The following is a 22,568-nucleotide window of genomic DNA, read 5'->3' on the forward strand; positions in this document are numbered from 1 at the left end:
AAAGGTCATAGGTAGTTAAAGGCCCAAGGCCTGGTTATAGAAAGTTTTTGCCTGGCACCTAAAAATATCTAAGGATGTCGCCAGGCGAGTCTTCCTGGAGAGAGCATTCCACAAGGGAAGTCACTGCAGAAAAGGCCCATTCTCTTGTTGCCACCCTCTGGACCTTTTGTGAAGGGGGCACATGTTGAAGGCCCTCAGATGGTGACTGCAGGTTCTGGACTGTTTCATATATGGAGAGGTGGTCTTTGAGGTACTACAGTTTCTTTATCCTGCTAGACATGTTGTTGCTGCTGTTGACTCGAGATTATGCCTAGAACCCATATGCAAATATCATATTCCTGATCTACTGACCTAAGAACATCAGGGAGCATGTTGCAGCATATTGGTGCTTCCTCCACCTGTCTCTTGTGCAAATTCCCTCTTTGCATTAATTAGCGCTTGTATAGTGTTGTGTTTGTGTCAGCGCAGAGTTATAAACCAAATACCAATACTGTATTAAAAACAATGGGCCAGATGACCTAGAGCCAGTGGAAAGCTGCTTCTCCAAGGAAGAACATCATGGAATGAGGGAGATTAGTCTGGCCCCATTCTTCAGCCAGAGAAAGGACAGCTCACCTTGCCCAAAAGAGCACTTTGTAACAAGAACTAGTATCCACTTGCTTATCCACACTTCGTCTTGTCCTGCTGAACAGCGATGCAGGTACTTTAAATAAATACCATAGCCATTATTAAAGATGTAGCACTATGCCATATTTAAAACCTACCATGGAAGGAGAGGGCAAGGGAGTTCATGAGTCCTATGACACATTCCCAATCTCTTTATAGCAGTTAAGAGATTGGGAATGCCAGATCTGCACTAGACTTCATATAAGCAGTTAAGAACTCTTATTATGGCTACAGTTATTTTGGTGGAGCAGGACAAATCATTGAAGTATGCACATGAAACCGGAGCCCGGGAGGTGGGTTACATTTGTCCAACAAGTATCTTATTACAAGATCATTCTCTGGCAATTGTATAAGGTCTTATAAACTATGCAGATAAAGTTGTTTCCATTCTGTTGTACAGGCTTCCAGCACGTATGGTGGCTTTTAGACATTATCTTGGAAATAAGAGAGCAAACTCTTGAAAAGCAAAATAGCATTGTGCATATTGTTCAGGGACTGCCAGTGCTTGAAAGATAGGGAAGGCTCTCAGTAATAGGTGGATGTTTGCTAACTGCTTGAAAATATCTCAGTTTTAATTGCTGTTGTAATGACCAAGCTGGCTCTTCCTTTATTGTGTAATGTGTATTTCATTCCCTCGAAATAATTTCTTCAAACTATTCGCAGGAACTGGATGGAGTAATTATTCTGGTGAAAGAATGTGAGATGTCATCAGATGGGAAGGGTACTTTCTGTTGTGCTCAGGCAGTAAAACGATCCTAGAGGGTTGTTCAAGTTTATGAATTAACTTTTTGTATCCCATTCAGCCTGACTTGATTACTTGGAGTGGGCAGGGGCTATACAAATAAATTAAGTTAATATGAGTTTTTATTTGTTTTTAGTTGACTGTTATGTTTGTTATGCAGAGTTCTTCCTGAGATCCATGCACTGAAGGTCTCTCTGTTTACTTCTAGTAGGCCCACTGGAAAAGCATAGAAGAGTAATACTTGGCTTACTTGCCAAAGTCAGACATAATGCCAAACAATTATTTCACACTGCCTGAGTGAGCCGTAGGCTTCTGTCCTCTCTCCTTCCCTCTCATTGCCCCATGTTTCATTTTTGTGGCAAACTGCAGCTTGCCATTGCATCCAGACTAGTAAACAATAATTTGTGCTAGCCCTCCAAACCAGACGTGGAAACTACAATATGATTGTGGGGGAAGAGGCAGAGAAGGAAGCAAGTGAGCCTGAAGTTCACTCACGTAATGCCAAGCCATAGTGGCCCAGTCCTCATGTAAATCCATCTGCTATCCTCTTTATTTCAGTTTGGATAGAGTGCCTGTTGTCAGCAAGCCTTTCACAGGCAACATTGTAGTACTTATTTCTGTACAGAAATAAACCTGTTGTTCACCAAAGGTAAATCATGACTGCTATTGATGCTGTGATTAGCTGCTGTAAGTTTTTATTGGATTTTTAAAAATTGTTCCTATTTTGCACTTTCTCATATGGCAGTAGCAGTTTAATTGTTCCTATGGATCCATGTCCTTTAAAGGACTTGCAATAAAAATAGACCTCATCCTGGATGCAGAAGGAGAGATAAGGGGCATGGGAGCAGCTACAAAGTTTAGTTTCAACTATTGCTAGCCTGTTTTAGGCCATTTATTTTTGAATATCAAAATATTAACTAAAAAGCCGAGCCCTACCTTTTAAAATCTGTGAAATGCAGGTAATTGCTGCGTAAATGAATCTAGAAGGCTGAGGTGAGCCTTTATCAGTGATGTGGTTTGCACATAACACCAAGTTACAGTTTAGCCAAAGTGTGGTTTGTTTGAACATTGAAGCCCAGCGGAGTAACCATAGTTTGTTTTCTGGCAGCAGCCCACAATGTGAAACCACATTTTTTGGTTTATGAACCATGGCCTGTTTTAACTATGGCTTGGCATTATGCCTGAACCTAACATCCTTACTTAACTATCATTTGTTTGATCCCCACCATCTCTGATGCTTGCCAAGCTACAGAGGCATGAGGCAACAGCATCTGAAAAACAAACCAAGCTTTGGATAAATAACCCATGCCTGCTTGCTTTGTATGTGGGACAACTTGTGGTTCTCTGAACAATTGCGATCATATGCTATTTGAAAGTTAATCCAGCAAAGATACTACATGGCACCATGCATTAGGAAATAATCATTGTCGTTAATTGGTAAACAGTGACTGTTTTCTGAGGTACTTTTCTTTACTCTGAGGTGGGGCATCTTGCTGTGTTTTGATGAAATAAGGCTATTGTTAGTACTTAGCTGCATAGTTTTTCATACTTTCTGCAGTGCTGGTATGCAGTGTAGCTGCAAACAGTTTTATCCTTCACACCAACTTAATTCTCTGAACTTTTATGAGAACTGAAGTTTTTGTACTACTCTTATAAGCATGTGACAGTTATGGACTCCAAATTGCTGCAAAGTGACTTTGACATTGTCATCCTCTGATTTTTATGTGGAATTCAATTTGGGGCAAAAATACAAGACTTCTGCATCCTTTATTTGTGCAAAATACAAATTATGTGAGCACTGCAAACTTACGTCCCCAAACTGTAAACCAAAATGAACAACAGTGACAAATATATTTTCTTTCTAATTATGAAAAGAGCTGCTAGCTGAAGCTGTTCTCAAGAGTAGTGCAATATGCCTCTTTATAAAGGAGTAGAAATTTTGTTTTGGCTGCAGCATAAATATACATCTATAGCTAGGGGCACACCGTCTGGACCTCAACTTGTGGTCCCCATTGAAGCCTCGCTTACCAGGGGTTTTGCATCTTCCAGGTTCCAGTGAGATCTGCCTCACTTAACAGGGTCTCAGGAAGGTTGCATGAAGTCTGGAGGCTTCCATGTGATTTCATGGGGCTCTTGTGAGAATCTGAAAGCTGCCATAGCTGCTTCTCTTTGCTCCTCCAGTGGTGGTGGCATGCCTGCAGAGGCACCCCTTGAATTCCACCTCAGGGGTAGGGAGGAAGTGAGCGAGCGAGAAGACGGAGGAGGGCAGTGGCCCTGTTCACATGTCACAGTAAGCCATAGTTACATACACTGACTGCTTTCATATGGCATGATAAACCATAGTTAATGGTTAACAGTACTTTAATTCTGAAGATAGGTCCTGCTTCACTTACCTCTGAGTGAGAGTAACAAACTATATTCCTGGTGTAGCATCCAAACTAGCAATTGTAGTTTGTTTTGCTCCCAACAAGCCATGATATACAGCAAAGCTTTTTGGCTTACCAGTATCATGCTGTGTGAAAGCAATCAGCATGTTTGTAACTTTTATTTATTTACAACATTTTTATCTGTCCAATAACAAAAAAAATCTAGGTGGTGTACAGTTGTGTTTTAAAAAAACCAAACAAAACAACAACCTTAAAACATAAAATGCAGCATGGACATATCACAACCAAATTTAAACCAGCATCAGCATGGAACTGGCAACAGAAAACAATAGTGCCAAAGATCTATAAAGCTCTAAACTTAAGTAAACAAGTTTTTAAAAATGTTTTCAATTAAGTAATGCCATTTTCAACACACTGCCTCTTTCCTGAACATTACATCTTCATGTAATAATAGTGTTACTTCAAATGTATTTATTTTCAACAAGAAAAACATGTTCCTTTGACTGCTTTGGTAATGCCTATGTATGCTAAATTAATGCTTTGCTTTCTTTTTTTCTCTTTCTCAGTACGTTTCTGTACCTGAAATTCCTGGTAGTTTGGGCCCTTGTGCTGCTGGCTGATTTTGTTTTGGAATTCAGATTTGAATATCTGTGGCCATTCTGGCTTTTCATCAGGAGTGTTTATGATTCCTTCAGATACCAGGGATTGGTATGTATAACATAAAAGTGCTGGTGTGTGTGTGTACCAGTTTTTGGTCACTTTAACATTAAACCCTAGCTTAGTGAGATATGATGAGCTGCAGCAAACCTCAGGATTGTGTAGTTTACTTTTCTTCCTCCTGTACTGCTAAGATGAGGAGTTCAGAAGCTTTTCTTTAACTATGGTTGGTTTGTGTCATCAGGGTTAAACAATAGTTATTAACTATGAAGCCAGTCATTTTAATTATTGTACTGTATACCTTTTAAAGGTTTTCTAACACTGCTATCCATTGCCCTGATGTTTTGCGAGAGGGTGGTATATAAATACTTTTATAAATAAATAAAAATAATAAATAAAGCTGGCTTTTTAAAAACTAATAGTAGTTATTAACCACAGTTCTGAATCTGGATGACATGGCAAGCTGTGGTTAAGCAAAAGCAAAAACAAAAGCTTCTGCGCATTCCCTCCCAGCTGGTCTGAGACCAAGTCTTGCTGCAGCTCGTTCCTAATAAACTGTAGTTTGTCATAATATGTGAATGTGGTCGTTCTCTCTAAGCCTAACCACAGGGTTGGCTGAGAGGCTAAAACGGAGCAGGGGACCATGAGCTCCTGGGACAAAAATGCAATCCATCAATCAATCAATTTCATAATGGTTGGCATGATTTTTCTTCACTAATGCTGTTGATGGAGCAGCAGGCTTGCACACTGCAGGGATACAAAGACTTCTGATAAGTATGTTTTTGCTCAAACTGCAATAACTTAGTCTTCAGACACACTTTTGCCATCTTTGCTGCTACAGGTAGTCCTCTGGATATAGTGTCAGAAAAACCACTGTGGTGACATAGAGCCAAACAACACATGACAAAAAGCATGTGTTTGTTTTTTTTTAAATTGTGTGTATCTGGTTTGTGTGATAAGTTAAGGAGTGACTGATATGAATCTATGGTAAAAGAAATGCCCATTTACAATGCAGTTGTAATCAGAAACAATGGTAACAGGAAAATATTGATAATAAAAGACTTGTCATTCATATAAAAGATTCATATAAAAAATTAAAAGCTTAAACAAGAAACCATTGCAATGCATTTTTTGAAGACTGTTCAGTGCAATTATTTTTAAATTTTAACATACTCTTTCTTCTGCCCCTCTCCCTTTTCTGTAGGCCTTTTCAGTATTTTTCGTCTGTGTAGCATTTACATCAAATATCATATGTCTGCTCTTCATACCAATACAGTGGTTGTTTTTTGCTGCCAGCACGTATGTTTGGGTACAGTATGTCTGGCACACAGGTAGGTCACATTCGTTACACTTAATGGTAAATGTAAATATTAGAGCATGATGCAAAATAATGGTTACTGGTTAATATCTCAAAAGTCACATGTAGTCACAGTTAGATCAGCCTCCTGTTGCTTAATTTGGTAGTACCGAATTCAAATTGTCTTTATATATTTGAATTTAGTCTTCAAATATACAATGTAGCCTTCAGGTTTAACATTTCCCAGTCCTCATCAATATTAGATATGTTTTATGTGTTTGCTGTGGGACACGGGTGGCGCTGTGGGTAAAACCTCAGTGCCTAGGACTTGCCGATCATATGGTCAGTGGTTCGAATCCCCGCGGCGGGGTGAGCTCCCGTCTTTCGGTCCCAACTCCTGCCCACCTAGCAGTTTGAAAGCACCCCTAAGTGCAAGTAGATAAATAGGTACCGCTTTATAGCGGGAAGGTAAACGGCGTTTCCGTGTGCTGTGCTGGCTCGCCAGAGCAGCTTCGTCACGCTGTCCACGTGACCCGGCAGTGTTTCCGGACAGCGCTGGCTCCCGGCCTCTTAAGTGAGATGGGCGCACAACCCTAGAGTCGGACACGACTGGCCCGTACGGGCAGGGGTACCTTTACCTTTACCTTTATGTGTTTGCTGCCATGAGTTCTTTTGAGAGATAGGATGGGATATAGATATAATAATATAATAAAATAAACAAGCTTTCTTATATGAGAATGAACTCAGGAGTCTGAGGCCTGGCACTTGGTGTATTGTGAACTGCACTAGAGCATTTTTAGCATTAGGGATCTTGGCCTTTCAGGGTGTGTATTTTCTTCTTTCTTTCAGGGCATACTTTCCACATTTACTTGCATGCTGTAGAACTTATGCATTGCATAGGATTCTAGTGCATATTCTAAGTTACATGCTCAGATCATGCAGGGCACTGCTCTGCCTGTTGAATCTCCTAGCAATCTGCAAAAAACTGAACTGTGTCTTAGAACACATTCCAGGGGAAACATCTACTAATTGGCAAGTTGTCTTTCAGGGACGTTTGCCTACTATGACTGCTTTTTTTCTTACTTAAGAATCTTAGATTTCTGTTAGATAGTTTGCAAACATAAGGAGATCTCCTGGAGGAAGATACAAAATTGTTTCATGCACATACTTATGGTGATGATTCATATGCTACTAGCAGCACAGGTACCCTTTCCCCATAAATTCTTCCAGCACTGTGTTGATAACAATTGGGTGCAGAAACCATGTAGGTGGCTTTTTAAATAGCCACTTGTTTGGCTGCCTGTGGTCAATGAGAATTGTCTCCAGGCAACCATAGAGAGCAGCTTTGGACAACTGGAAGTGTGTTGGTTCTTTAAAGCTGTTGATGTGCCACAAATAACTTCACATATTTTTATTTAATATGGTCTGAAAAAGACTTTCAGGCTTGTCTTATGTGAAGTGAGAAACCATTGTTTTCCACTACAAGAATGAATAGTGATGCTGTCTCTTTTTTCATGCCTGCAAGGAGGAGATACTTTCAATTTTAAATGAACCATCATTCCCTGTCACATTTGTTATGCAACTCTCATTTCTTTAAACCATGGTGTGCCAGAACAGAACCATGGTTTGAAGGTGGTTTGTTCTCACCAGCCCTAGTTTCAGCAAACCACAGTTCCCTGGTGTCACAGGAGCCGTAGCTTAGTTTAAAACAGAAAGCAACAGCTTTCAGTCTCCTTCTTGCGGCTGTGAAAGATGGCGAGAGAGAGCATGTGCTTTCTCCTAAACATATATTTGTATCAGACAGACCCTTCAGTGAACTCTCTTCAGTGACTGCTGAAAACATTTTAGCTTAGACAAGGCTACCCAGTTGTCTAGAATGCTGATGTGTTTTTAGTTGATTGATGGTTTAAAATTTTTGAATCTTTTACGTAGTTGTTTTAATTTTTTTTACTAATAATATTGCTTTTTTCTTTATATAAACTACTTTGAAGATTTTTACAATCAAGCAATGTATAGATTTAAATAAATAAATAAATAAATAAATAAATAAATAAATAAATACTATGACACCTCAACCTGTGAGAGGTCTACTGCAGGTATTACCAGTCTGCAACCATCACCTGAGGAATTTCATTCTGCTGCTCTGTACTCTCCCATTCACAAATGTAATCTAGTTCTTGCTATGAAAAACTTGAGATAAACAAGGTGGGAATTGACTTTGTCCAACTACAATGGGTAATCAACAATATATTTAATTCTCCTTCTAAACAGCAATTACAAGTTTACTCAGTCAATTAGATAATTAGAATAAAATAGACAAAGTGCTGTTCTCTAATTTATGGAAGCTAACTTCCCCCAACCACTAAATGAAAGATTCAGACCCTAAAGTCATATATATATACATTTGTTAAGGGAGTACTAATTTCCTTATTTTCCTAGGACTTCACCTTTTCTTCCAATCTATTGTCTTCATTTAATTTCTAACCACCTTCAAACTGCTTACAGAATACAACTCCATAGCCAGCTGGTTTCAAAAGGGAAATGCATTTTAGTTCTAGATTGATCATAACAAAGCTTTTTATTTTATTTTTCTTAGTTTATAAAAGCCATGTCTTAAGACTTCTGACTTCCTTTTGGATGTTTATGATGCTTGATTTTTGTCTGTCTGTCTCCAACAGAGAGGGGCGTGTGCTTACCAACAGTATCGCTGTGGATACTATTTGTTTATATTGAAGCAGCAATTAGATTTAAGGATCTCAAAAACTTTCATGTAGACCTTTGTCGACCTTTCGCTGCACACTGGTAAGTGTTCCTTCGCTGTCACTGTTTTTTCTTTGTAGTATTCTCTCAGATTTATGATCTCATCTGTTATTCCTAAACAGACTGTACTTTAACCATCAAAGGTGTCAAGCATGTTACAGCTGCATTTGTGAAAACTTAATTCTTCAGAGTTCTTTGAACTGAATAGTGTCATAACAGAGGTAGATTTTTCTGTCAGCGTGGCCAGGTGGGGGAGCTTCCCAGACATTCATGCTGAACCCTCATAAGCACTTTCGATAGATATAGCAATGTGCTGCTTTTTAAACTTGTGGTTTATTCATGGGCTATTTGCAAAAGGACTTTTAAACAGCAATGCCTGTTCCCAATAACAGAGCAGACACACAGAGTAAAACTTACCAGTTGATGATCGGGGGTAAAATGGAGATTAAATCCTGCTGCTTTGGCTGCCTGCCCCAGCAGGGCAGCTGGGGCACACGGCCAATGTAGAATCAAGCCCTATGCAACAGCTGGTACAATATTCTCATCAGAATGACATCAACTGATTAGTGAGTAGGCCTCATGAGCCAAATTTGTCCCCTTGCAGGCCAAGATTGACACATAGGCTGGAGGTTCCCTATCCTCGGTTTAAGCCCTAACCCTATCCCCTGGATAGCTCAGTCAGTTAGAGCGTGGTAATGGCAAGGTTGCAGGTTTGATCCCCCTGCATTGCAGGGGGTTAGACTAGATGATCCTTGGGATCCCTTCTATGAAGTGATCCATCCTCCAGACACCTATTAATTATGGTTAACTTTAACCCTGACTTAGTGTGGAAGGATAAATATTCACCATCTATTATATAATGGTCTGAAGACCTTAATGGGTTTACAGTACTACATTTGAATGTACTTTCTATAAAAGTGCTATCAACTTTGTTTGTATACCTGTTCAGATATTTGGATGATATATATTGATCTGTGTGTGCAAATTAAGTTTGATGTTTTTGTTGTGTTGCGTTTCTTTGGTTTTTTTCTCCCCTTTTTTGTTTGTTCTTTCTTTAATAAATTGGGAATAAGAGAATTAGTTTAAAAAACACCATTGCTTAGCATGATGTGTGAACCAGGCCACTGTACTAGTGCTGCTTGTGATTTCTCCTTGCAATTTTACATGGCCAGTTTGTGCTGTGTATTGGGGAACTTTTACATATTTAATTTGGCTTTTTTACCCAATATATAATTTCCTTTTAAAATTGCTGCCCATTACCCAACAGCTTACCTTCTTTACATTTACAATTTTTAAAACTTGGTTACTGAATTTATTTGTCACTTTCATAGTGGCTAAAGGTAAAGGGTAAAGGGACCCCTGACCATTTGGTCCAGTCGTGACCGACTCTGGGGTTGCAGCGCTCCTCTCGCTTTATTGGCTGAGGGAGCCAGCGTACAGCATGACTAAGCTTGCTTCTGGTGAACCAGAGCAGCACATGGAAACGGCGTTTACCTTCCCGCCAGAACGGTACCTATTTATCTACTTGCACTTTGACGTGCTTTCAAACTGCTAGGTTGGCCGGAGCAGGGACCAAGCAACGGGAGCTCACCCCATTGCGGGGATTCAAACTTCCGACCTTCTGATCGGCAAGTCCTAGCCTCTGTTGTTTAACCCACAGCGCCACCCACATCCTTCATAGAGGCTACAGTTGCATTAATTGTTAGTGAAGTTCTTCTGAAGTCAACATGGTTCAGTTGGTGGAATGAAGCCATGGATCACACCTTTTATTAAAATTAGTGGGTTGTAAAACTATAATTAATTTGGGTAATTAATGTAATTAGATGTAAAAAAATTAATGTACAGTACTGTTTTAATATAATGTATGTGGTCTAACACGGTGAATGCCAAGTGCAATTTTTTAAAAAGCTTACTTAAATTCCTTCAGACACCTCCTAGCTGAAAATGTAACGGTTCTGTCTGCTCTGGATTCCTACTTTCTGTTAGCTGCTTCATCAGAGAAAAGTTTATTGTTGCCTTTTCAGCTTTAACCCCAACATTTATCCAAGGAGCTCAGTGCAGCATACATTTCTCCCCCCACCAACGCCATTTTGTCCTCACAATAACTCTGTGATGTATGTTAGACTGAGGGAGAGTGCTGGCTCACAGTTCCCCCTTGAGGTTTTGGCCACCTGGGTCATAACTTACAGACATGTCTCCATTCTCCATCCAGGCAACAGAGAGGCATTATTACAGTTCAAGAACACATTTCAGCTAAGCAGAAGTACAGAGAGTGGGTGCAGAGTGTGCTAGTGAGTGGTGTGCCCCGTAAGGGTCCAGGAGGCTGCATAGAGAGGCTTAGAGGGCTGCATTTGGCTCCCTAGCTTGAATGTCCCCAGCCCTGACTTTGGGAGAGTCTGCACTTGAGCCAGATGACTTGAGCAAGGGACATCTCTTCCCCCTCCCCCGGTTCCTTGTTTCACATTTTTTAGGCTGTGCTGCCATGTGTGTTCACCTGTTTAATGTAACTATCTTGTTTAGCTCTGATCTCATCACCCAGTAGTGCTGCCAGCACCATCAATAAATGATACATATAAGATTTTGCTCTGTCATTTCTCTTGATAGCCTGCAGTGGAGTTATTCATGGTCCTAATCCAGAAGTACATTTCTCTTCATACAATTTGAAGTGTGATTATTTATAAGTGAATAGCAGGGCCATGTTGTTGTTTTCTGTAGACAACTGTTTCTGATAAAGAATGTAATCTTGATTATGTTTTGTGGCATGCTGGGCATTTTATTAGTTTGCTTGTATTGTCTATGTTAACAAAGTCCCCTCTTCTCTTTCTCTCTCTAGTATTGGCTATCCTGTTGTGACTTTGGGCTTCGGCTTCAAAAGTTATGTCAGCTATAAAATGCGATTAAGAAAACAAAAGGAAGTGCAGAAAGAAAACGAATTTTACATGCAGCTTCTTCAGCAAGCTTTGCCCCCGGAACAACAGATGCTACAAAGGCAAGAGAGAGAAGCAGAGGAAGGTAAGTTTTTACTTAGCACAGACCTGGGGCAGGCATAATGGTTTGCAAATTTAGAACCAGCCTTGTTACTCTGCCTTTTTCCCACTGTTCCTGCTCTTAACCACGGGTTCTCAATCCAGATGCACCAACACAATACACTCTTAACATAAACAATTGGTCTTGTCTCTGTGCAATCATGTTATTGGGTTCTGCACCTATGCAGGATGTCTTTGGAAACTTCCCTGCTCGTCTCCTCTCCTTTGCAGGTAATCATTGGGCATTTTAAGCATCCCCAAGAGAGATGAGGGCTTTCCCATTCAGTTCTCATCTGACCACCACAATAGCAGCATTCCTGGAGACTTTCCTTGGAACTCTTTTCTTATTTATTCATTTGGCTTATTAATACTCCACCTTCTGTATGTTAAGAAGAGATTCTGAAGCTGTTAGCTGTTTTATATTCTTGATTTCAATAAGATCAGTGAATTACTTTTCCTGGGGCAGGGTGACTCTTTGTGTGTGTGTGTGTTTAGGACTCTAGAATTTTCTCAGTCAATTTAATTAAGCAACTTAAAAAAACTTTTTTGATTTTTTTAAAAGGATTACCTAAATCAGGCAGTGGAATTTATAAAGTATTTTAAAAATACAAGTATTTATAAAAAACTGCATGTTAAAAGCACATTCTTAACCTCCTTAGCTCTCCTCCATCAGGCAGGAGGGACTCCTCTGCTATGACACACAGGTTGGACATTAAATAATGGGAAAGTGCCTTTTGATTCCAAACAATCATTTTTAACATATGAAAATTTAATTAACCATAAATCATGCAATGAATAAGATTTATTTAGCTAGGCACCCTACTTTTTCCCTTTGAGGAAGCAGGTTAAATGAGCTTTCCTTAGTATTTTAAGTCTTGCTGAATATTTAAAGTTTATGAAAGTAGTTGCTGTATTGATTCCTGGGTTTATGCATCATGAGAACAGTCATATTGCAGACAACTCTTCAGGGTGCTTTAATGGAGAAATGTAGTAGACTAGGGATATGCAACAAAATGTTGTAGTGTGGAGTTGTTTAGGATTACAGCCAATCCATTTCATTCCCTCCCCCAACTCAGTTTTCTGTGTTTCCTCTTAATAGTTGTTAGCATTCTGTGACTGCTGAGCACACTCAGACTTCACTGGGCTGTGTCTAGGTTCTCTCCACCACACCACACCCCAAAAAACAATTATATGTTTTTTCCCAAATAATTTTGTACTTCTGCAAGTTTGGCTGAACCCCACCATCCTTGTGTGAAGAAAGTGTTTTTACTAGATAAGCTGCAGCACTCACAGTCTAAACATAGGAAATAGTGAGACTGGTGATACAATATTTCCTATATGTCCTGTATGAGTTTTCTATGTGTTGAAAGAAACTGCTTGTTTATTTGTTTTCATATCCTTAATATAAATGGTGAGGAGGACATGAGGTTGAGAATATGTGATACTTCTTATTTAAGTTTTAAATATTGCCTCTTTTCTTTCTTCTTTTTTGGTATTGCAGCAGCCAAAGGATTGTCTGATATGGATTCCTCTATGCTTTTGCAACACAATGGAGGCATTCCAGCCAATAAAAAGTTATCTTCAACATTACCGGAACTTGAATATAGAGAAAAAGGAAAAGAAAAAGATAAGGATGCCAAAAAACATAACCTTGGAATAAATAACAATATTTTGCAACCTGTAGACTCTAAAATACAAGAAATTGAATATATGGAGAACCATATCAACAGTAAAAGATTGAATAATGATCTTGTGGGAAGTACAGAAAACCTCTTAAAAGAGGACTCATGCACTGCATCATCCAAAAATTACAAAAATGCTAGTGGAGTTGTGAACTCCTCACCTCGCAGCCACAGTGCAACTAACGGGAGCATCCCTTCTGCATCAGCTAAGAATGATAAAAAACAGAAATGCACTAGCAAAAGCCCCAGTGCGCATAAAGACTTAATGGAAAATTGTATTCCCAATAACCAGCTAAGCAAACCAGATGCACTGGTAAGGTAAGGTTGATATGTTAGTGACCTAGTTTCCTCTCGACTCTTACTTTCTCGCTGTTTCTTTTCCCAGTAAGTTAAAATGTCTTTAAAGGATTTGGGCTTGTGCATGGTTCGGATTGGGTTCTATCTATTCCTGCAGTATTGCTGTGCGATCAATATCTAAAGAAATGAACTAGGAATCTGTGAGTTCTGTTTCTAGTTATGGCGTAAGCTACAGTAAACTTACTTGGTGCAGAATTACACGACTATTTTTTCCTGTGGTCTGCATAGGAAGGAATAATTAATTTTGGGGATCGGGCTAATGAGCACAGTTTCTTAAATTTGCCTGTGCTTTGCATTCATTTGTATCTGGAAACACTTCTTACTTTTTCTAGTAGTGTCTTTCTTGAGGTATACAAAAATTAACGTTATTTCTTGAATATTACTCACATGAGAGAACTGAATAATTATGGATTAACTGATACCATCACATTTTCAAAACCGGATTAAAGACCCTGCTTCCAAATGCAACAGGATTTTGACATGCTATATAGTCTTCAAGATGAAAGAATTTATTGGTTTTGTGTGTTTAAATGTTTCTTCCTGGAGTAGAATTGCAAGTGATGCATATATAGTGCACTTCATAGAAATGCTTGCTAGTAAATTCATCCCGTGGGTGGGAAGAGTGATGGAGAGTAAACATTATTAGCCATAAAATATGTGCTGTAATTTATATAGAATATTTAAACCAGAAGTTACATCTTGGTTTCCTAAGTTTAATTTGAGATTAAAGGCTTGGTCTGGGGGCAATTGTGGCTGTTGCTAAAACAACACTCATGCAAAACCTAAAATAAAAATGCTAGAACCCCAAAACCATAGTTGACTATACCACTCGCCATGTTGACAGTTCTGTCACTTTCTGGTGAGTATGGCAAGCAGAGTCCAAGCCTTTCTCCAGCTTTGAGCTGGGATTGTTCCAGTAACTGCATTGCTCTGCTCTCAGAAGCACCATGCAACTACACAGATTCTCACACTCTCCAGATTCAAACTGGAATAAAAGGCTGAGGCTTGTTGTTTTGGGTGCTGGGCTGCGTAGGAGCTTGGAGTGCCTTGGCAGCCCAGCACAAAAACAATCCCCTGCCTGAGTCCAAGTTTAGAACTGAAGAGGCAGACAAAGATCATCCCCGTGGTTGCAGGAGTAGACTGACACAACTGTGAGGGCAAGACTCTTCTATCTTTAGCTGCTAACTCAGAGCTGGGGATGGCGGTAGGGGCTTTCCCCTCACCTTGTACATACGTATTTGGAAGTGAATCCCTTGAACAGTGGGACTTGCTTCTAAGGATATAGAATAATAGCGTCAAAGAGCATACTGTTATGGGTTTGCAGGGAGCCAGGATCCCCGGATATTCCTGGGTGCCAGGTTCTCCCCATAATTTTTGAAATGTGGGGGTTGAAGTCAAGCCAGCTTCCCCAGGAGCTGGTCTTAAAGTGGTGCCATGCAAGAACGAAGACAAGTGAATTGAAAAGTAGAACAAAGGTTCACAACATATTTTCCAGAGACACCAGTCCCCAACTCTGCTTTATAGTATAGGCATTTCCAGATTATTTTACGTGTGGTATATATGATAAACGACTCCATGCTGAACTTAAGCAGGTTTGGGTCTGTTCAGTGACTGGGTGGGAGGCTGCTTGGAACTCAGAGCAGGAAGCGTGGGGTTTCTATGATAGAAGAAAAGTGGGGTATAAATGTACTTAAGTAAATAACATTTAAAAATAAAATTCAAAACAGCTTCCAAAAAAACAAAAACATAATTTAAAATACCATAAAATTACTAAAGACAAAATAAAACCAGTAGAAAAGAGCAAAGCATTAAATGATAAGTAGCATAACAAAATCTGAAAAGCAGTACTAACATCAGACTTTGTGGTTTGTTAAAAGTCCATGCAATTATTATTATTATTATTATTATTATTATTATTATTCAAAACAGTTTTAACCTGTGGCCTAAAACTACAGAGCCAGCAAAAGGTGAACATGTCAGGTGAGGGTGTTGCACCATTGGGATGCTGCCTCAGAAATGCCCCTCTTTCCAGTCACCCTATACTAACTTTCAAAACTGGGGCACCAAGAGGAAGGCTTTGAGGATCTTAAATGACCTAGAATCCTTTGGCAATTAACATGGAAGAAAAGCACTGAATTGTGAAACACTGTACAGTATTAGTTTGCCTCTGTAATTGAGATTTAGCAGCTAAAAGCAAAACATTTGCAGAACAATTATCAGCCAGTGTTCAGTGTACCATCATTGTTCTTATTATTACTGCTGTTTGTGTTGCTTTGGTGCAGAGAGCATGCATCACAGCATCCTCCTTTTTCTGCATTTGTAGTTGTTTTCGTTCACCTGTGGCACTGTAAAAACAATGTTTCTGACTAATGGGAAGCAGTGAAAAGAGTCTATTATTTGTCAGTTTGCAGTAACTTATTGGAAATTTTTAAATTTTTTTTTGTCATTTGTGATACAGTGTGTGTTGTAAAGCACCAGGACGCAACTGGGCCTTGTAGAACTGTTATAAAAAAGAACAGTTGTACAAGGCCCAGTTGCATCCTGGTGCTTTACAACACACACTGTAGCACAAATGACAAAAAATATATATTTTTCAATAAGTTATATTGTATTTTATTTGTAATTCACCAGGAACAGTGTGGCTATGAGCAGAAATTAGCTGCTTACCTGTTTCAGTGGGGCTTTAAAAAATATTCATTTTGGCTGCCTAATGCATTAGATTAGAATGATGATATAGTATTCATTAAGCATACTTTAACTCTTAATTTTACATTGGGAAAGGTGTGCCTTTGGAGGCATTCAATATATAGCCAGAAGCTTTCAGCAGAGTTTGGTCCAAGTGTGTGTGATTTTGTGAGATTAGGTAGGTAGGTAGGTAGGTAGAGTGAGTGTATTTTGACTTGCTTTGGGCTTAAAGGGTGACTTTTAAATTCAGTGCTGACTGAAAGTCCCTCTAGGATCATGCCCACTGAGGAGTTCCCAAACAGAGATAATCCCCGAGCCCCCTTTTGGCATGGGTCTTTTCAGCTCCCTCTTGAATTCAAAACACTTCCAATTCTTCCTTTGAAGTTGAATTACCTAATTCCATTTTTAAGTTCAGGTGATTGACAGTTAGGCAGTTCTACCCACCTGTCAAAAGCTGCCCTCAAAAGTCCAGCAGGTTCTGGATTCAGTTCTGTAATCATTACAGCATCACAATCACTTTAATAAGTGGAAGCAATAGATTCCAAGATGCCTTTCATGTAGAATCTTTGCTGGGAGTTTAGGACAGCTAGCCTCCTCCAGCTGCCTGTTACACTTTAAGACCAACTATTAACACATTTCACAAAAATACTGATTTCCTAGGGCATTGCAAGCTCAACATGTGATAATGTACAGTAAGTTGCTGGCAATGTGTATTTACTAACTTGGAAATTATCTATACCAGGCATAGGCAAACTCGGCCCTCCAGATGTTTTTGAGACTACAACTCCCATCATCCCTGACCACTGGTCCTGTTAGCTAGGGATGATGGGAGTTGTAGTTTCAAAACACCTGGAGGGCTGAGTTTGCCTATGCCTGATCTATACCAATTAAAGTACTCAAAAAGGCTACTCTAAATTATATGTCATACTATAAACCATTTCTGGCAAACAAAGCGTTTAAGGATGTAGCAAAACTTTAATGGAGAGAGTCTTTGTAAGATTAGAATGAAAGCGAAAGCCTTGTAATACAGATAAAGAAAGGGCTTTTACAAAGAAGGGCAATAGAACTTATATTCTGGCTGGTGTGTGATACCCTGCTAGATGTAAGAACAATAGGAAAATTTGAGCCTCCAGCTGGGATGAAATGCTGATCGGATAACTTGATTACTGAGGTTAGGGTCCAAGGAATAGAATGACATGCCCTCCCCTCACTTGCACCCACCCCCAATTTCTTTTACCTTAGTTCAACCCTGTCTTCTAAATACTAATTTTGGAGAGCCCCAAATTTCTAGAATTAATATTGCTCAATGGCAATGACAAGCCTAGGTATGCATGTGATACAGAGGACACTGCCGGAGGGGATGTAATGGGCAATCCTGAAGATCCTCAATCCAAAAAAAAAAGTTCAACCACCCCTGAAAATCTCAAGATTTAGGTTTATGTACTATGCCCACACTTGCCAGCTATATGAGATAGAATTAGGGGGCTACCTTTCAGAAAACCATGTGGGAAAGTGAAACATTTATCCATCTGAAATCTATATAAAGTCAGAGCTTTGGACCTTTCCTGGGAATGGATTCAGTAATTTGAGTTCTACCACTGAGAAGATCCTACTTCTGAGCATCTGCAGAATTGAACTCATGAAGGTGTGGAATGTTAAACTGAGACTCTGCAAAGGGTCTAGGTGAAGCAGATGGACACATGCCAACAAAACAAGCAACCAAATCCCTATTGGAGTGTTTAAACAACACACTGAGGGGGTGTTTAAGGGGGAGCCCATGCCCCAGCCCTGCCCTAGCGCCCCCATCCCATGTGCCCTGCCCCATCCCTGCACAGAATTTCCTGTATTGAGTGGGAAAGGGGGCTTCAAAGTGTGTTAGCAGCTTCTGCATGATCATTCAGCTGAATAGAGTTAGAATTCCCCCCCCCCCCCTTCAGATGCATAGATCTGTCACAGGGGCTGAGATGTTGTGTAAAGACTTGCATACATGGCCTCTGCTCTCATCACATGTTCGCTTTTGAATGCCTGAAAAGGAATCAAGGGTGTAGCTATTAGGGATGGACAGAGATGTCAATATGTGTGCCGTGCCACCCCTTCTTTACTTCTATGGTAATCTGCACTTTTTAAAAAATTGTTTCAAAATACATGTTTGTTTAAATGCATATTTTCCTGGTTATCTCTGCTGCTGAGGACCACACTGTGACTTTCAGAGAAGTGTGACATCTGTTGGGTAGCTAAGTTCCAGTGTGCACACCAGTCCAGTCCAAATATTGTCGGTCAGGGCATTCATGAAGACTGAATTCCTCTAGCATTCCCTGATAGCAGCGTGTGAATGAAAGGCGTCATGATATGGGGGCTGGGCCTAGCTTGATTCCTCACTTTCCCTTTCATAAACGTTTGAGTAGCGTGTGATAACACAATAAGACAGACTTGCATGGTCTCCTGTTTTGTTAGGAATTATGCCCCCCCCCCCAAAAAAAAACACTAACTGATTTTTCAGTTTACAACAATCTTGCAGTTTGAGACTGGCCACTTAAGATAGATAGATAGATAGATAGATAGATAGATAGATAGATAAATAAATAAATAAATCTGGAGCTACCTGATAACCACAGCCAGAATTTTAGGACTAGGATTCCCCCCCCCCCCCCGTTTTGCATTTGTTTTAAACACAAAAAACAAATCATGCTTGCTTAGTATAGGCTCGTATTCTCTTTTTTTCACACCTAAACATGACTGTTGTGTTGCCAGAGTCAGGCTGCAACTGTGTTTCACCTTTTCCCCTTCAACTTGAGTTGCACCATTGGGTGTGAATTGAACTCTGAAGGTAACTGGAGCCATTTGTGCTTTCAAGCGGGGAGGAGGGGCAGGCAGCCAGGACTGAAAACCATTTTCATGTGCAATTCACTTAGAAGTGCTTGACTTCTAAAAGGAAAGGTGCCAAAGTTTAATTGCTTAGAAATCTAATTCTCTGGCTGTGAAGTTTTGGCCCTGAATAATGGCTCTGTGTGTGTGTGTTTTCACGCACCAAACGAGATCTAATGGTGGCAGCTGCACTTGTTTATATGTCTGCCCCTTTCATAGGAGCCAACTCCTAGAGGCCAAGGTCCTTTTGGCTTCCCCAATAAAATAGTTGAGAGGGCCAACCCCCCCCCCCTCGGTTGATAGGCACTGCCATTCAAATGGTGTGTGCACACCATGCCTTGTGAACGATTATGCAGGATGGGGCTTACCTGCCCCCCTTTATGTATAAAGCAAAGAGGAGCATGTAATTTTTATACCAAAGGGAGCATGACAAGTGAAGGGTGCTGAATCCTGCCCCTCATCTTTACATTTGGGGCCAGCTCCAGGACTGAGGGGGCTGTCACCAAAGTATCCTTTGGTGCACCCCCTCCTATGTTGATGAGCCCTGGCAGGTTTACCTGGTAGGGCAGGTTGGCAGCATTCTGATAGGCAGCTGGTTATGAAAGCTGCCACTTTAATTTTCTGCAATTCTCCAGAGTGATGGTACATCAGGAACATTATAGAAAATTAAAACAGTGGCTCCTAGGCATCATTTGAGAGACCTACCTGGGCTCTTAGTGCAGTGTAATGACGGTACTTTGCTTGCTTGCCTGCCTGCCTGCCTGCCTGCCTGCCTGCCTGCCTGCCTGCCTGCCTGCCTGCCTGCCTGCTTTTGATCACACCAGTCACTTCTCTTGCAGTCTGATTCCAGTGCCAGATAAGCCACAAGGCTGGGAGGAAAGTGCCTGCAACGACTGCCCGTGTTGAGGTTAGATTCATGATGGGGCAACATCCAGCTATGTTCTCTTGCTTGTCCTTTTTGGTGTAATACTTCGGTTCTCCTCCTACTATACATGAGCAATAACAACACATGAATAAACAGACTGGACTGCTCCCATCATGTCTAATTTGGCCTTGAAAATACAGAGCAAGTGGTTTATTTCTCATTGATGAGAGACAGGCATTCTTCTTTCTGCTCAAAGTCACCGTCTTGTCTCAGGGAATTTCACCTTTGTAACTGTATCTGAGAAAAAGATACAAAATGCTGACCTTTCATTCATACATATATTTGTAAGAATCTTGCATCTGTGTAAAGGGCTACATGGAAACCTGCCTTTTAATAAAATGGGGTAATTCCAAACCAGCAATTTTCCACCTCTACGTGTTTTTTAGAAAATACTTGAAGAACTTTTAGACTTAAACTGCTGCAGGCTACCTGTGTGCCACAAATTACTAACGTAAGCATGTGTGGGCAGGCAACTAGTAGTTTTTATGGACTTACTTGCAAGGCTAGAATCCAGTTCTATATACAAGCAGTTCTGACAGCCAATTTATAGAGTTTTCAGTAAATTAATAAAGAGCTATTGAAGATGAACTGTGTTCCAAAAAATATATTCAATCAAGCACCCTTGGCAAGCAACATACATTTTGATGGGCTTAAGTAGCTTTTTATCTCAAAATGGCAAGAAAACATTTTTTATAAGTGCTGCATTTTATTTTAATGATTGATAGTGCCTTGATGAATAAAGTCAATTGCCTATGCTGATAATTGGTTGTGTATATGTTACTGTTTTTCTTTATTTGTATCTCCCTTAATAGCAGATACCGGGCTTTCAAACCAGTTCACACATGTATAACGTCACCAATAAAACCCTGATTAATTAGTTTAGGCGCTGTGGGTTAAACCATAGAGCCTAGGGCTTGCCGATCAGAAGGTTGGCGGTTCAAATCCTCACGGCGGGGTGAGCTCCCATTGCTCAGTCCCTGCTCCTGCCAACCTAGCAGTTCGAAAGCACGTCAAAGTGCAAGTAGATAAATAGGTACCGCTCTGGCGGGAAGGTAAATGGCATTTCCGTGCGCTGCTCTGGTTCGCCAGAAGCGGCTTAGTCATACTGGCCACATGACCCAGAAGCTCCCTTGGCTCCCTCGGCCAATAAAACGAGATGAGCGGCGCAACCCCAGAGTCCGCGACTGGATCTAATGGTCAGGGGTCCCTTTACCTCTTTTTACAGTCAATTACCAGCAGAATATCTTTTGAGAATGTTCTTTGAGGTCCTGTTCTCTGTCCCATCCCTCTGTTTCCATCTTTCGGCTATAGGTAAAGGTAGTTTCAAGGATATATTATCCCCTTCAATCATAAGCACAATTTTGTGCTTACAGTATAACCTTGTACTTCAGGTACAAAATACCTGGCACATTCACATTCCCAAATCCACATTCATGGAGTCCATGTGATTGGGGAGGTCGTGGTTGGGAATTTTAGGGGAGAATTGACAGAAGGGTAGTACTTCCCTTCAACACCCATCAGTTCTTCCTGGCAGATATCCTTCTCTGGCAATCTTTCCCTCAGTCAGGCTTGATTCTGGTTTCATAGACTAAGGGAGGGGAAATTATTACCCATTTGCAATGAGAATTAGCAGATAGGGAAGAGAGTTAATATACAACCATTTATTTCAGTGGCATTAATCACAACCAAATATGCAATCCTAAGATCCCCTCAATTTGATGAGAAACTCAAGTATAGATTAGGAAAGCAGAAAGAGGAAAGTTGCGGTTGGTTGGTTGGTTGCTTGCTTGCTTGCTTGCTTGCTTGCTTGCTTGCTTGCTTGCTTGCTTTGCTTGCTTCCTTCCTTGGTTAATGCACTGTTACTTGGAATTGGCTTTGGACATGGAAAATTAAAAGTATTGTTAGACTAAGACCTGACTTGTATCTGACAGGGGTACCATCTGGTTGGTGGCCAGTGGGTGGAGTCCCACACCCCAGACACATTTAATTGTACTTGCCGCAGGCAGTGGCCCATGTGCGTGTAGCCTGCGCACTCCAGCAGCACACCAGATGTGTGTGGAATACTTATAGGAATAATGGCTTTACTCATGGGCCGTGTCCAGTATAAATTGACCCCAAGGTGCTTCTCTGAGGTCCTTGGTTGCAGAGTAGGAAACAGATGTAGCTACCTCCAGCAGTTTCCCCTAAATTAGTTACTATTTCAGCAATAAATATCTCTCTCTTTAAAGAAAGTCACAGATCACACTATGGTAATGTTTGTCATTCGAAATTTCAGTTATCTGAAAGTAAAATAATTATACCCAAACCTCACTGCATAAATGCTGATTCAGATATCTTAACAGCCAGAGTTTGCCCACTTCCTTACTTGTTTATCTTTTGCTGGCTGGCTGCAGCAGATTAGGGCAGAAACCAGGGAGGGAGGGAGTTTGGACAAGTCATGGGTTAGAAATGTCCCCATAGGAAATAATGGACATCATCAGCTCGTTATACAAATGCTCAGCTAACGAATGATTTCTTAG

At 40.4% G+C, this 22,568-nt stretch overlaps 1 protein-coding gene across 1 annotated transcript in view; it reads left to right on the forward strand.

The window, feature by feature from the left end:
- Positions 1–22,568, forward strand: part of MACO1 (macoilin 1) — a 63,371-nt gene that overhangs the window by 21,144 nt on the left and 19,659 nt on the right. Inside the window, exons 2-6 of the mRNA XM_083751732.1 lie at positions 4,362–4,503; positions 5,657–5,783; positions 8,428–8,551; positions 11,343–11,521; positions 13,037–13,535. Coding sequence (XP_083607858.1) covers positions 4,362–4,503; positions 5,657–5,783; positions 8,428–8,551; positions 11,343–11,521; positions 13,037–13,535 — 1,071 coding nt within the window. The remainder of the gene's footprint in view (positions 1–4,361; positions 4,504–5,656; positions 5,784–8,427; positions 8,552–11,342; positions 11,522–13,036; positions 13,536–22,568) is intronic.

The sequence above is a fragment of the Podarcis gaigeae genome (assembly GCF_964106915.1).
Source record: "Podarcis gaigeae genome assembly, chromosome: 8".
Classification (NCBI taxonomy): domain Eukaryota; kingdom Metazoa; phylum Chordata; class Lepidosauria; order Squamata; family Lacertidae; genus Podarcis; species Podarcis gaigeae.